The 16,420-nt window shown below is 42.4% G+C and overlaps 1 protein-coding gene across 26 annotated transcripts in view; it reads right to left on the reverse strand.

The window, feature by feature from the left end:
* Positions 1–16,420, reverse strand: part of Rims1 (regulating synaptic membrane exocytosis 1) — a 479,343-nt gene that overhangs the window by 193,372 nt on the left and 269,551 nt on the right. For all 26 annotated transcript variants that reach the window (XM_060369758.1, XM_060369788.1, XM_060369787.1 and 23 more), the window contains one exon: positions 12,361–13,199. In XM_060369758.1, the coding sequence (XP_060225741.1) occupies positions 12,361–13,199 (839 nt within the window). The remainder of the gene's footprint in view (positions 1–12,360; positions 13,200–16,420) is intronic.

The following is a 16,420-nucleotide window of genomic DNA, read 5'->3' on the forward strand; positions in this document are numbered from 1 at the left end:
CAAGTTGTATAGTTTGAAGAGAAAAAGGGCACTAGGTAAATTAAAGTGATTAAGTTGGTAAGGAAATTAAGGGAAGCCGTATTGACACTGGAATAAAAGGAAGGATGACCTCAGGGAAAGTTCCCTCCCTGCTCACCTTTAAACCTGTGAAAGAAAAGGAGAGAAGAAAAGTTTTTACTCCTAAAAACTATAAAAAAAGAAATTACTGCAGTTGTTCCTGCAAATGTCATCCAAGGGGCCAGCCTCCATCTCAAGCAGTCAGACAAAATTAGCAGTGTTGCTCATGTAGTTGTGCCTCTAGGGTCACGAAGGATACAAGAAAAAGAAAAAAGAAAAAGGCTGTGGAACCTTCCTCCATGAATAAGGACAGCCACTGAGGCCAGGCAATGTGGGGCTAGGCAGTCCTTGCATGAAACCTCTGAGATGGCAAGAGGCCCTGAAAGTCCATCGCTTGAAGCTGTGAAAGAAAAGCCTGTATTGTGCTGGAGATTCCAAGACATTAGACGGCCTCCATCCGTGATGGTAGAGCAAAGGCACAGCATCAGGAACAGCTGAGAGCTCACAAATCAAACAAGACAGTGATACATGCTGCATTCAACAAAGTCAGATGGATGGAGCCGGCTAAGTCCTTTGGCAGCAGAGGTGGAGCTAAGGATCTGCAGGTATTTTCCTGCTTATGCCTTGCTTTAGCCCAGTATTTCCTTGTTATGTCCCCACTCATCCCATTTGAAATGATATTGTATATTCTGTGTCATTGTATGTTAGAAGTATGTGCTTTGTTTTTTTTTTTAATTTTACAGGTGATTAGTTAAGAGATTGCTGTGAGACTTAGAAGAGATATTGAACTTTGAACTTTTAAATAGTGTTGAGTCTAAAAGACTTTTGAAGTTGTTGGTTAAGTGCATTTCAAGCCTATGGAGCCCAGGAGTGGAATATGGAGGTTTGAATGAGAATGGCCCTCAAAGATTCATGTGTTTGAATACTGGATCCCAGATGGTAGAACTGTTTGAAGAAGCGGGAGGTACGGCCTTGTTGGAGACGTGTCACAGGGATTAGGCTTTAAGGTTTCAAAAGACTCACTGAATCTTCAGTGTGTTCTCCGTTTCCTGTTTGTGGATCATGATGTGAGTTCTCAGCTCTAGCTCCAGTGCCATGCCCGCCTACCTGCTGCCAAGCTCATTGCTCTGATGGTGATGGATTCTGACCACTCTGGTAAACACCAATTAAGATTATCCTCGTCTGGTGTTTTACCACAGCAAAAGACAGTAACCAATACATGTGTCCAACTTAATGGTTAGCACTGACCAATCCAGATGTGATCGATGTCCTGGCATGCCTGTGAGGAACTGTGTAATTGGTTAATTTAGGCAGGAAGATCCACTCTAACTGAACAGCATCATTTTCTGTGCTGGAATCCTGGACTGAATAAAAAGAAACCTATCTGCGCAGGAAGATTCACTCTCTGCTTTTTTTTTTTTCTTCTGTGAACTAGAACTCAGTGCTTCAAGATTCTGCCACTATGACTTTCCTGCACATTGAGCTGTAACTTCAAACTGCAACAAAAATGTAAGTAAATAAATAAGTAGATGAAAGTGTGTTTTTCCTTGAGTTGCTTTCATCAGAGTATTTTATTACAGCGACAGGAAAAATAAGATGCTCCCAAGTAAGTCATACAAAGGACATTGTTTTCTCAGGATTATGTTATGTCTAAATGATTTAAAAAAAAAAAAAACTAGTGTTTTATTTATTCTTCCCTTAGCTACCTTTTAATTTTTTTCTTCGTAAAAATGGTAAGTGAAATTTTCAAATACATAAACACATATGTAATTAGTCTCTAAGCAAAAAGCATATTTACTTTTTAAATTTTGTTACTCAAAAGAGTGTACGAAAGATGGATGGGGAGTTAAAATCTGGAGAAAATTCAAACAGGGAGACAGCTCTAAGTTGCCTTTGCCTAGGCAATGGGAAGTAATCTGTAACCAAGGCTCCCCTACTCAACAGGGCTTGAAGAAGCCCACATTCACCTCCGGGGCTGCATTTGCATCTTTGCGATGTATTACAGGAAACAGTGGAAGAATAAAAGCACAGGCTACATACCACAAGACACCGTTACCTAAGAGATGAAAATTAATCAATGACATTTTACTATTCCTAGCTTTTCACCAGAAGAATTAATACAGGACATACTCTACCAAGAAAAAAAATGAATGTGGAAAAAGAGAGATGTAAGCAGTATTAATAACAGGACTGTAAATGTCATTTCAAATAAGGTGACACAGGGTCAGAGAGACAAATACTGTATACTCTCTCCATGTTGTAAAGCTTAGCTTTGGATTTCCATATATGAATATTTAGGAAGGAGAAGTACCAGAAGAGGTCAGGAAATCAGACAGCAGTCCTTGACAGGGAAAAAGGAGCCTTAAAGAAAGTTCCAAACATCAGGTTTACTTGAATCTGAGCAATTTCCATCATAATTTCAACTCCCCACTTAGTGAGAAATATGGTCGTACAATGTTTAATTTAATGGACACCTTTCTAAAGGCCCTTAGTCTCCAATGTAATTCATAATTTTTCAGATAACTAATTCTCTGCAGTCCCTAAATCTAATGTATCTAATGTTTATTTCACATAGCTTATGTGTTCCTTTCTTGCCAGTCAGCTACTGGTCAATTCATACCAAGTTGTGTGTTTTACTGTTACTTTTGATGTCATGTCACTATTACTGCTTTACATGCTTCTTAATTCTAAGAGCAATTCTATTCTACAATGCCTGCTATAAATTTACCTATGGAGAGTTAATTTTTCTATTGCATTAGAATATTCATGAAGTAAATATTTAATGGCAGAATATCACAGTTCCTTCCTTATAGTTCAAAAGATTTGATGTTCATGTCATAAAATAAAGAAGCACAGTTCAGGAACAAGAAAGTAACGCCTCCTGTGACCCAGGCAACTGATCTACCACTGAGCAACATCCTCGAATTTAATTTGCTGTCATTCAACATACTGGTACTTACTGACTGCAGTACTTTTTCCATATGTATCAAATCAATAAACTGGAGGAATACATCAAGAATTAAGAGATAGGAAAATGATGGCTTTCACACTCAATTGTCCACAGTATTATTTTAGTATATACTTTCTTTTTATTCAAGTTTACACCTCTACAAGTTAAAATGAATTCATCACTGAAAACTGCATTTCTCTGTAAGCAACTTTAAGCTGTCGCACCAGAAAAGCTGAACATGTGCAGAGAAACGTAACAAACTTAAGCTCAGGATTTGTTTCCCTCTGGAAACACAAACACAAACACACACACACACACACACACACACACACAAGATCCCCCCAAATAACATTAAAACAAAACCAGCGGGTAGAGAAATTTCAAGAGGAGGAAGTGGATTTAAGTCCTGGCATCAGAGGGCATTTTAAGAGGCAGAATGTTGTCAAGAAAGTGAGACGGAGAAGGCAATGATCAGTGTGAGAGTCAGGGAAAGACTGCTGATCAGTCAGCAAGAGCAGAATGCCGGGAAAGGGGAGGCTCAAGATAGGCAGGCTTGGACTGAGGTGGGAAGATAAAGGACTGACAGTTCAGATTTGAGTTTTTCCTCCACTGACTGGGGACTGGGGCAGTAAGTTGTGAGAAGACTAACTCCAGCTGCAATGGATAAGTCTCTAGATTTTCCAATTATTACATCAAAGTTGAATAAATTAAAAATTTCTTTTCCAAAAATTTTATTTTAAAAGATTTTTTAAGTGTGTGCATAAGAGAGAGAGAGAGGAGGAAGAGGACAAGGAGAAGGAGAAGGTTTGTGCATGTGATATTCCCCTGTAGGCCGGAAGTCATCAGCTCTTCTGAAGTTGGAGTTCCAGGCTTTTACTGGCTTCTGTCAGGCACTCCGCATGGCTGCTGGGACCTGAACTGGAGTCATCTGCAAAAGCAGTCTTCCCTGTTAAGCACTGAACCTCCTTTCCAACCTCCTGTTTCGAGCATTTTCAAGGCCGCGTTCTCTTCCTCAGTCCTGTTCGTGAAATTTCAAGCAGCACAGAGCCACCCTAGGCCGAATCCACTTCTGCTAGGCTGTTAGAAAATGGCATCCAAGTGTTGGGTTGAAGCTCTAAATACAGCTGGATGTTTACACTCTTTATTCTATTCCCCAAACATAACTTGAGTTATTTTATTTTTTTTCCCTTTCACCGGGCACAATTATTACTAAATAAACATGAAACTTCTTAATGAGAAAAACTAACCATGACACTGTGACTGTTGCTCTTACTTTTGAACTTGTTTGGACTGACATGTACCCAGTATGGTGAATCGCACTACTGAATTAATATGAATAAAGAAAGAAAAATAGGAAAAAACTATCAGATCTCTCCTTTGATCTGTCCATCAATTGAGTCCCCCTCCCCGCCATATCACCTCTTCCATGAAATACTTTCTACTGTGTATTTCCACCTCCTCAATCTCCACCCTTGCCTCAGGTCTAGAGTAATAGATCATGCCAACCCTGACCCAAAACGTCTCAAAGTGTGAGACATAGTAAAGAATTCTATCTTAAATTTAATTTTATGTCCACTAGGTTTGGTCAGGATGGGGAACACACAGGTGTGGCCTCGGGTCAACCAGTGGCAGGAAGATCTTACAGAGTAGTGTCTCCTAAGGTGTCACCCAGAAACAGAGAGAGTTCAGGGTAGTGCTAAGGCAACTACAGTCTTCAAGGCCACCCTCACTGATCTACTTCTCTTCGTGCGTACACATTCCCAAAGGTTCAATAACCTCATGAAAGAGCTATACTGTCTGGGACCAAGTGTGAAATTATATGAGCCTGTGGGGAAACATTCCACAGCCAAACTATAACACTGACTCAAAGAGATTCCTCCAATTTTTTGAATGGAAAGACCCACTCCACACCAGTGAGCACTGCACGTATGTGACTTGTCTTGGGCTTTACAGAGCCACACAAGCATTTGCCTTTCAGATCAGAGGAGACCTTGAATTTCAGTGTTTGAGCAATGTAGGAAATGTTACAAATATGGGGGACTTGAGGCTGGTGAGATGGATCAGGTAGTAAAGACACTTATGACAGAAACTTGTCAGCTGACTTCAATGCCTGGAACTCACATAAATGAAAGAGAGAACTGATTTCACAAACTTGTCCTGTGACCTCCACATGTGTGCCATGTCAGACACACACACACACACACACACACACACACACACACACTACATCAACATTGTCAGCATCAATCAGTGTTTAAAAACAGAGACTATGGGAACTCCTAGAGATAATCTAGAGTAATCTTGCTGCTATGATATGGACACGAATCTTTTGGGGACAAATGGCAACCTGTTATGGTTTAAATAAATACGTTTGAGTATCAGTCAAATGTTGTCAACTGGATTGAGATGCATCTCTGAAATTAGCACTTAGACAACTAGGGGTGTCTCTGAGGGTATCTGCAGGGAATTAACTAAGGGAGAGGACACGTCTTGAATTTGGGTGACAGTATCCCATGGGCAAGCAGCTAGGATGGAATGTTTGCAGGAAGAAATATTCATCCACCCTCATTCTCTATGTCTTTCTTCCTCGGTTGCCGAAGACTGGGCAGCACTACTCCATATTCCTCTTCTCCTTCATTGTGGGTCCAGAGCCAATAGACTGGACCTGCGGGGTATAGACTGAATGGAACCACTGATACCCAGAGGCAAAACAACACCTCACTTTAACCTTCCCCTCAAGTGTTCTCTCACAGATTTCTGTCAGTCTTCGCACACACTTATAGAAATGCCAGTATCTAGAGGGTCTTAAGGAGGAGAGTAAATAACCTGAGAACACTGTAGAGGATTCCTATCATGTGAGACTAGTGTCTTTAAGAAAAACAATGCAGACACAGATACACATGAAGGAAATATGACGTAAAGACACAGGAAGAAAGAGTTAAATGAGCCTGAAGGACTCTACCTTCATGCTTCAAAAAGCAACTGGCCTCACCAGCACCTACATCTGGGACTTCTAGCCTCCAAATCTATGAGAAAATACATTTCTGTTGTTTAAACAATCCTGTTTGAGCTACTTCTGTGTAGTCTTAGGAAACTAATACAACACGATTTCATCTTGTGGGTAGCAAAATTATTCAAGAAAATAATTTTGGATATGCCAGTTGGAATGTAAGAGTTACTTTAAAAAGAGAGAGAGAGAGAGAGAGAGAGAGAGAGAGAGAGAGAGAATAGGAAGTTGATAAAGCAGAGCATGCAAAGATGGTAATAGGCAATAAACATCAAATCCAGAATGTCAGGGAAGCAGAGCTGTCACGTGACATACAGAGAACAATATAGAAGGTATATTTGAATTCTTAATATGGTAACTCCCATCAGGGGCTGACATCAAAAGCTAGAGATGTTCATGGATTATTGATTGTAAATAAAACATCAGTTGGAGGGCCTTGAACAGAATCAGAAACAATTCCCTTCAGCCTAGGGACATGACTAATAACCAGAACAAGGCTCAAATTCCAGGCCTGGTCTCAGAAATCCACTAGAAGCAAGAAATCCATGGACAAGCAGGGCAAGCAGCTGGGCTGGTGGTGGACACGTCTCAGAACCTTAGACTGGCACTAGAAACAAGATGTGTTCCATGCTTGAAGAGCTAGGACAGGCAAGAGGCCTCAAGGGCCACCCACGTTCCCGTCTCCCTCCAGGGGTGTGTGAAAGGAGAGTGTCATTTGCTTCTGAGATCTTGTGATTCTGCTAAATTGAACCAAAAGTAAGGACAACGTTTTCATTCACTGGGTAAAATGGGTCAGAACACTGCAGTATGATTCTGCATTTTACAAGGATTCTGAAGAAAACCTGACTGAGATAAAGCAGGTGACAATGTAATCTTCAGTAGTAAACATTTTTCTGAATGGACTTTGAGGCACAAGTACTTCCCCTTCAAATGACCGATAGTTGCTTATTCTTAAGATGTTCTCTATGGATACAGTTAACACATAACACATGCAAATATTATGTGATTATTTTTAAGGATGTAGTGCAGATGTTAATTTAGTATTTTCTGAGTCAAGAACAGAAACTTATCTCAGATGCTGCTAAATGACTAATATTTCTAGCTGTATCCTAATTTGGAAGGAAATATTATGGGATATAATTATGTTAGAAATAAAGATTTAAATTCTTTCTTTTTATGGAGTTGCTTTCCTTTTTACAGAATTTCTTTATATAAATAACTCCTATTATAGAACAAAAAAGATTTTTTGGTCACTTATCTATCTGGTATAATCTAAAAGTCTAGCCTTCTTTATGATTTATACATTTTTAATATATTATTAGAAATTAGGAATCATGTTACACAGAAAGAAAGAAAGACAGAGACAGACAGACAGCACCAGGGTTGGGGTTACAGTATTTCAATCTCTTCCAAATATTTAAATTTCACGTATGATTAAATAGCTGAGGCCCATCATATATTCACTGTTCATCTCCATCTCTCATCTCTTAAACTTTCTCTCTGTTACCTCTCTAGTCTCTCCTCTTCCTCTAACAGAAGCAACCTGTGCCTAAAATCCCTCATCACTCACTGGTACGGTTTACGAGGAAGAATCATATTTATCTTTCCCTCATCAAAGCCAGACACAAGTTTCTCCTACCTTTCTTGTGTCATTCATAATGCCAAAAAAGATCAGAAACCAGACAACTCACATTCTTGAGTGTTAATGTTCATGTCAATTTTCTTTCTAGCTGTCCAGTTACCATCTTATGGAAATCTATGTTTAAGCTAACAAGACAAATTAAAGAATAAACAAGAAAAAAAAAAAGACACTCGATAGGACAAGAAGCAAACATGCAGAAATACGTAAAAGTATTGTCCACCCAAAGCAGACAACTCCTTCTGACCCAGGACCTCTACATGAAGTTCCCAGCTAGAATTAGTGACTCAACACCTTGGAACAAAGTAGTAGCTTTTCTTCTCCATCAAAATAGCTCCATTTCTTTCTCTTCTTAGGATGGCACTACCTTGGATTCTTTTCACCCACAGACCTCTTCACAGATGTTCATTTGAGCTCCTGGTCATGGATTATATGACACATTTTATTTAACTGTAAGAGTCATCTAATGATCAAGACTAAGTTCATTATTTCCCCCTGTTTTCTGTGTAGAAACTTTTGTATTGGTTAATAGCCTTAAGCTATGAGAAAAGAGATAGGTAACTGTTCTGTTTGGCAACCCATGAACATTTAGATACTTTAGAGCACTCACACCAAAATGGAATGTCTTCATTTGAAGTCCTCCAGTCAGAGATCAGGGGTCTATGCTGAAGAAAAGGCACGAACATTCTAAGAGCCTGAGGTGCTGGATGAGCTCAAGGGAAGAACATCTTCCAGACACAACAGGGCTGATGTGCATGTGAACTCACAGAAACTGTGACAGAATGGACTGCCAGCCAAAATTCTAGCACTGAAAAGGGGGATGCAGACATGGAGTCCCACACCTAACCAAGAAACTATTTGCATTTGGTACCTTCTGGAAAAGAGAAAATCCATTTTCTCTGTGGAGTACTAGTGGATATATCAATCACACTCCAGGACAGGCCTCATGCCCCGGAGTAGTTGGCCAGTGTAAAGCAGACTCCATGTTTTTGGGGTGCTTTGTTCTGTTGTTTTATTGATTTTGTTTTCTTTGATTTTTAATTTTTGAGAGAGGAAAAAGTGGAAGAGGGAGAAAAACAGACAGTGACAGCATGAACTTGGGTGGATAGAGAGGTGAGAGGAATCTAGGAGCAGTTAGGAGAGGCAAAGTAATAATATTGAAATATATTATATTGTATACTTGTCATTATTATTACAGTACTGAGGATCAACCCAGTGATATGAGCATGGTAGGCAGTGGCCTATAGACCCGACCCTTGTTTTATTTGGGTTGGTTTGGTTGTCTTTGTGAAAACAGGTCTTACTCTGTAGCACGGGTGAGCCCTGCTATATAGCCCTTCTGTACAGGCTTGGCTAGCCTCCACCTCACCATCCTTCAGCCTCAACCTTCCAAGAGCCAGGACTGCAGTCATGTAACACCCAGCCAACCATCATTATTTGTTGCTCGTGCTCTCGAAGGAATGTAAACTCTGTGAGGGAAGGGGAGATACATACTATTTTTAACTTTAGTATATGCATAGAACATGCTAACACTACTCTTGCTAAAAGTTAAAAAGACAACAGAGTTTGCTGGTACAAAGGTGAAAACATCAATGGATCAATACGGTAGTATATTAAATAGTTACATTATCCTAGATATCGTGTTAAGTGTTCATCTTAACTGTGAAATAAACATACCCCAAATACTGTCAACAGTAACTCAGTCTCCCACCACCTCCTGAGATCATCCGCTCTGATGGTCAGCTTACTCTGACTCTGAAATGCACACCAGGGCATCCACTTCTCCCCCAAAACACCTCTTTAGAGATCACCCTTCCCCTGCTTATCCCACGGGGACCTCTGACATATAAAGCAGCTTGTTTTGTCCTTCTCTGTGCTTGTCAGGCACAAGTAATTACCTCACCGTAACTGTAACTTTTAGATGCCGTTGACAGTTTAGCTCATGCCTTTTGCTGTTGTTTTTCACTGGCAACGGCATGCTGGCATCCTATTTGTGGCAATTCTCCTGACTCAGCTTCTTGAGTGGTTTCAGGATCGCAGACATGAGCCACCATGCCCCTCTGAGGCTCACATGTTGAAAGTCTGGTTGTAAATGTGACAGCGCTTGGAAGGAGCTTTTGGGGAAGCACCGCATCAGGAGAAATGGGTCTTTTACCAACAAATGTGCTGATTGATTCATAATTCAACATTACTAGTGAGATATGATAGAGATTGTTACAGTAGGTAGGTTTTACTTGGGGGAAATAGGCCACTGAAGACATGCCCTGGATAGATGTCCCTTGGTCCTTGATCCCTTCCTATTGCTCTCTGTTTCCTGCCCCATGAGATGGGCAGCCTCTGTAGCATGTTCCCTTGGCCATAATGCTCTGCCCTCTGCAGACTCAAACAGTTGAGCCAGCCAACCACAGAACTCAATTTAATCTTTCCTCCTTTCAGGTTGCCTCTCTCAGGTATTTGTCACTGTGACCAAAAAAAAAAAAAAAAATCTGACACAGATGTCTGCAGGACTGACATCACAGGCAAAATCAAGACAGGAAGAATGCTAATTTAACATCTGGGTTTCATTCACACGAATCATCTTCCATTCAAGGACTGTGCAAGTTAGATACTGATGCCAATAAGAAAATGAAGACGCATGAAGGTTAGGTAATTCGTGCTGCCTCCCAGGGTGCTGCAGACTTCCATGGATGCTGACAGAGTCCTCCGAGAACTGTGGGGTATAGTAGCGTTTACATAAATTCCGAGTAGGAACATGCCTATGCCACACTATTAAGAAGTTATTTATGCTGTATTTAATACTTGAATTTATAAAGATTAGTTTGGGATTAAAACATCAGAGTAGAATGTTGATGCTGGGAAACTCAAAATTTGTGACTTGAAAAATGAGATTAAGTACAAATTACGATTATGGATTCCTATTGCTCCTGTATTCCCAAAAGGTCCCTGAAGTGCCAGTGAAGGCTGCCTGGAGAGGTAAGGAGCTATCACATATCACATCAGGCCCTGCATCCAATCGTCCATGCTGCTACTCAGGTTTTCTTAGATCATCCACTGCAACTGTAAGCAACGTGGGGATGATTACCAGAGTCCATACTCGTCCTGCTATGTAGCATAAACTCATTAATATTCAGTGTGATTCTTTCCTTCAAGGGAAATATGCATGTCTGCTTCCTCAATCAATGGTCATCCACACAACCATCAGATGCATGCATTTATGTCATTAACACCACCTATCTTCCTTCTGGGGAAAATCAAAGGCGGGTACTATAGTCAATTCATCAATGGTCTGTAAAAGCCTGTAGTCAGTAGGCCGCTTACAAAGAGACGTCACCTGAACTGAAGCTGAAAGAGACAAACCCGTCTTAACTACATTCGAATCCCAGACACAACTATTTCAGGCTGGTTTGCAGTAGCACTAATGCTACAACGGAGATCCATCCACTGTTCCTGTACAGAGCTCCAAACTGTGTGGGCACTCACAGGTGCCAGCGTTGCCGTGGACCCAGGCACAAGCAGTTTGTAGATAGAGGATGAAAGAGCAAACTTTTTTTTTTAAGTCTGTTTTATTTAGTACCTAATTCAGTATGCATCTAGAAGTCATTCATTGAGGGAGGGAGAAGCCTCAAAGAATAACCCCACCCAAATACGAATACACAGGAAACCCGACGCTGTCAGAAGGAGAGCGGTCACCACCACAGCTAGAAGCGGTTAGTTTTATCTGAAAGAACAGCATCAGAACGTGAATACCCTGTCTCAGGGAGGCGTGCAGCTTTAATTTTAAACGGGAGCACTTGCTGGATCAGCACTTTTTAGTAGACTTTCTCTCTCTCTCTCTCTCTTTTGAGCACTTGAAATGTGCCTGGTGAGATTAAGGAAGTGAGTTGCTACATTGACTAAGGAGTCATGCATGCCTGTAAGGCTGAAAAAACAGCGATTTAGAGCCTACCATACTGTCTTGGTTACTTTTGGAATGCGAACTTCAATGCCTCTAAGTTACTAGGCAACACATAATACGTAACATCCCAAATGATATCATTTGGAACTCTATTCACAGATTTGGGGAAGGATGCATTTTAAATCGGAAAATGTTGCCTCTGGGAATGGAATATGTATAAATGAGGTGGTGTGTGTGTGTGTGTGTTTGTGTGTGTGTGTGTTTGTGTTGTCAACAAATTCACAGTTCAGTTTTCTAGAAAATACGTTATTTTCCCATAAATGTGTCCCAAAATACTAACTTCCCTGAACGACAGGAAGCAAAATCAGTAAGAAACTCCCCCCACTGAAAACTGCAGCTGGCAGTGGTGTTTTTTGTTTGCTTGTTTTTGGTTTTTTGTTTTGTTTTGTTAAATGCATTTTAAAAAGTACAACCTTCCACAGCCCGAGTGCTCTGGGTCTCCATCCCTAACCTTGGAACACAACCACTTCCCCTGCATCTATGACCTCAGCACGTGGACCTCAGAAGCCAGCAGGCATGCGCCCACCCTGGCCCACGCGCCTCTATGTGTGGGCTCACAGAGGTAGCTGAACCTGAAGGGGGTGTGGAGGCCTATTTGCGTCCAGTACACAGGGACCGAGGAGTGCAGCATCTCCTCTGGCAGGCATCCTGGCTCATCTCCCAGGCGCAGGTGCGCCAGGCATAGTGGTACCCAAGCCCAGCATCTCCCAGGCGGGCGTCCGCGCGCACCTCCACGTCTGAGCCGCGCTCACCTTTCTCGCTCACGCTCTCGCTCTCCAGCTCCACGTCCTCGCAGCTGGTGTACTCCGGCGTGGACACGCCCTCCTCCTCGGAGCTGCTCACCGACATCTGTCTCCTCTTGCCTCCCCGCTTGGGCCGGTGCGGCTTGGGCGGGGACGGCCGCACGGACTCGGACTGGTCGGAGCTCAGCGAGTCGTTCCGCAGCATGCTCTCCGCCTTCTCCCGCTTGCTCTTGCGCAGGAGCACAGCCGAGCCCGGGTCCAGGCGGCCCTGCTTACGGAGCGGCTCGGGGGCGCGCGGCTCCGGGGGCTCGGCGGGGCCCGGAGCTGGCCGTGGCCCCGGCGGGCCGTGCTCGGCGGGAGGCTGGGCGACGGGCGCGCGCGCGCGGGGGGACTCGGGCGGAGAGGCCCTGGCGGTGGCCGGCGCGCGCTTGGCCGCCGTGGCCTCTGCCGGCGCGGCGGCAGCCTCGGTGTGCGGGAGCGCCACGTCGCTGTGGCGCCGCTCGTGCCTCGCGCGGGACACCCGGGCGTGCATGCGCATCTGCTGCTCCTCCGGCGGCGGCTTCACCGGGTAGCGAGCCAGGTTCGGGTCGCTGCGGTACCTGGTCTGGTACTCCTCCTCTTTCCTCTGCTTCTCCTCCTCTGCCACCCTGCCATCCTCTCGTTTGTCGGGCCGTTCCGGGTACTCCTGGGAGCGCCCCTTTTCCAGTCTACGGGTTTCCCGCCTTTCCTTCCGCTCCCGCTCTTCCACGGTCCCTTCCCCGGGTTGCACCGCGGACTTGGGCACGCGTTTGCGCTCGCTCTTCAGTCCGCCCTTGCCATTCTGTTCTGAAAGCCCTGGAGCCTTCTTCCTGTGGTGTGCAAAGGACAGTTGGTGAAATTTAAACAGCACGCCCAGAAACATTCTTGTCTCAGCGTTCAGCCCTTGATCGAGTATTTCATAAAACTGGTTACAATTCCATGTCTAATTAAAATTTGAAGTAAAGAACCGGTTATATAGTTATATTTATGCACCGATTAAGATTTAAAGGTCAATCCTTTGCATTACAATAGGATCAGGAACTTATTTTCACTTTTTAAAGTTTGCATTTAAATAAAAAAAACATTAGTACTAATTCAATAGACACATTTCATGCTTACATTTCATCGTGACTTAAAATGTTTCAGGAAGAAACAATATGGAGAACAATAATGTAAGATCTAAGGATAAGCATACATAACTACAAGATCAAATGTGTTTTCCACACGTGCACATAGGAACATCGCATATTTACATTCTTGATGATCAATGGAAAGTGTGTTCTCATTTCAGAAATCAAGTCTAGTAGCACTCTAATAGAGCAAATTCATTCTGACTTGATGAAAGGCACCCAAGGATCAAACAGAGATCAGTGACTGGACTCTATCTTGTATTTTAACTTTCTCAAGTAACATTAGTAGAAATACTGTTGTTTGTCTGCTTGTTACAGTACTGGGACCCAAAGCCAAGGCCTTGTGCATGCCCGGCAGGCTCTTCACCACTGGACATCCTCAGCTCAGGAATAACTTCATGTTTAAAGCTGCTGTTCATTCTCACTCTTTCTTCATTTCTCCTTATTTCCAAATAGCGTCCCAAAGAAGAAACTAGTGTTGTTATTGTTGTTGTTGTTTTTCTTTCTTTCTTTATATGCTTTTCTAAGGCAAGGATAAAATTAAAGGAAAGGGATTTGGCAGGCCTTAGGATCCTGTAAAGGTATACTTCAGTGTTCCCTTCAGTGCTTCTCCATACAAAACCGTTGGCCTGGTTAATCTCTGAGGTTGTGACAGAAGTTTCTGCAAAATACTTTTGCTTTGGCTAAGCCTTCTGGACTTGTTCTAATGTATAGTTAAAGTGAAGACAATCCCAAACTTGCTTTGGAATTCTAAGGACCGTCGGGGAATCCTCTTCAGGGGCAACAGTATTCACTCACAAGTTTGCGCACGCGCACATGTGTGTGCATGAAAGAGACAGAGACAGAGAGAGCATTATTGTGTGTGTGTGTCCACAAATATGTATATACATATAAAATGGCGGAAATTAGTATTTATATCACGGTAGCACTTCAAAATGAAAAGAAAATGGACCTGAAAGTGGACCTTAAAGTATGGGGTTGTGATTTTTGCAATAGAAGGAGTCTAACTACTAACAAGTTAGTAGTTAGTGACTACAGTTTTCTAAGATGCTATAACTGTATTGTATGCAAAGATTTCATTGGGTTTTAATTCTTTCTTGCATTTGCAAGAAGCCTATATTTTTTAAATTAAATTAAATTTTTTTTATTATTAGTTATTCCTAATTGTCTGAGTAAGCGCCAGATTGACTTCCAAAGTGGTTGTACCAGTTTACATTCCCACCAGCAATGGAGGAGGGTTCCCCGTTCTCCACAACCTCTCCAGCATGTGTTGTCACTTGAGTTTTTGATCTTGGCCATTCTGATGGGTGTCAGGTGAAATCTCAGGGTGGTTTTGATTTGCATCTCCCTGATGCCTAATGAGGTTGAGCATTGCAAGAAGCCTATATTGAATCACTTACTTTTCTGGTGATGCTGTAATTATTGCTCACCATGCAGAGTTCATAAGAGCATTAAAGGAACCCCATCCGTCAGGGTTTTATAAGGCAGGTTGAGTATTATGCCAATGGTGGGAGTCTCCATTCTGGTTTTTGGGCCCAACAAGTGATACTTTTTTTCTCATTTGTACCTTTAATTGTTCTGTTTCCCCTAGCTCCCGATTAATGCTCAAAATATGGCCAAGTAATCTTCAGGAATTGAAAACAAATCGTAATCATTTCAATCGCCCTTCTCCAAGGCTGCCCAAGTCCAGCCTGACACCTGTTTCTCCTACACCCGAGTTTCCATCATCTGTTTATAGGCCACTGCTTGTATCCGTGTTCATGCTGTGTGTAAAGCATCAGCCTGCCTCTGTACTCCGTGGCATTTTATGTAGGTTTTCACCACAAGCCAGACTTGATTCTTTTCTTTTCATAGCTCTACCGTCTTTGTCATATCTAAAGGCACCGTCTTCTGCTCAGTCCCAAGTTACATCTTTAATAATTTTGCCTCCTAACAGACTACATTTCGCCCCCAAGTGAGTTTCACTATGTGGTCTCTGCAGTACTCTACAGTACTGATGCCCTTTCCATTGTCTTTCCAAATAATTCTTCACACTCTCCTGCTCACTCCTACTACTGTCTGTCTCCCCTCTAACATCTGGGATTCTTACAACGCATAAATCAAAAGCCATTTCCCTTGTTTCCAGAGCTCACAGAGTACTTATGTATTTTCTTACATTGATTAATCACTCAGCATCTTGACTAATTGCCTAGGTGTCTGTCTTCCTTAGGATATTATTTCCCCATAGTGTGAAGAAAAAAAAAAAAAAGGATATGTCCTCATCATTTCCATGCCCTCTGGTTCCAGGCACTGAGTTTAATTATAGCAGCTTCCTAATGAGTGCTGGCTGCAAACACAGCCGTATTCAGTTAGGTAGGCACCACTTGTTGTCCTGGGACCTTGTGCAGGACCTCGGCACAGCCCTGCAAAGTGTGTTATGGCTGCCTACTATGTCAGAACCAGGACTGCAATCCAGACCCTCTCTACTTTGAAGTCACCATGGGTGGAGAGTGCTGCTTACCTAGTGATATAAACAAGGGTTACACAAACAGAAGCAATCAAACTTAGTCCAGATCCCCCCAGTCAGGGCTCACATACCGGGAGCCCCACGAAAACACATCATACTTCATCTTTGACATCTCTGTTTTGTAGTGAACAGCATCAACTCAAATAAATGAATGGATAAATAGACGATTGAAATAGTTGATGTACATCATCTGATCATATTATCCCTTGCTTACATCATTGGTGGCTTTCCATTATGCCTAGGGAAAAAAAATCTATGAAATTACGCCTTTTCCTCACTCCCTTGGCAGCTACGCCATAAACATTCTTACTCTACTACTTGTATCCTTTAGAAAGACCCAAAACAGAACAGTTCCCTTCAGGCCACATGCCTACAGATACCCACAGCATCATTTTTTCACTTCACTTGATAAATT

Source organism: Meriones unguiculatus, chromosome 16 (assembly GCF_030254825.1).
Source record: "Meriones unguiculatus strain TT.TT164.6M chromosome 16, Bangor_MerUng_6.1, whole genome shotgun sequence".
Classification (NCBI taxonomy): Eukaryota; Metazoa; Chordata; class Mammalia; order Rodentia; family Muridae; genus Meriones; species Meriones unguiculatus.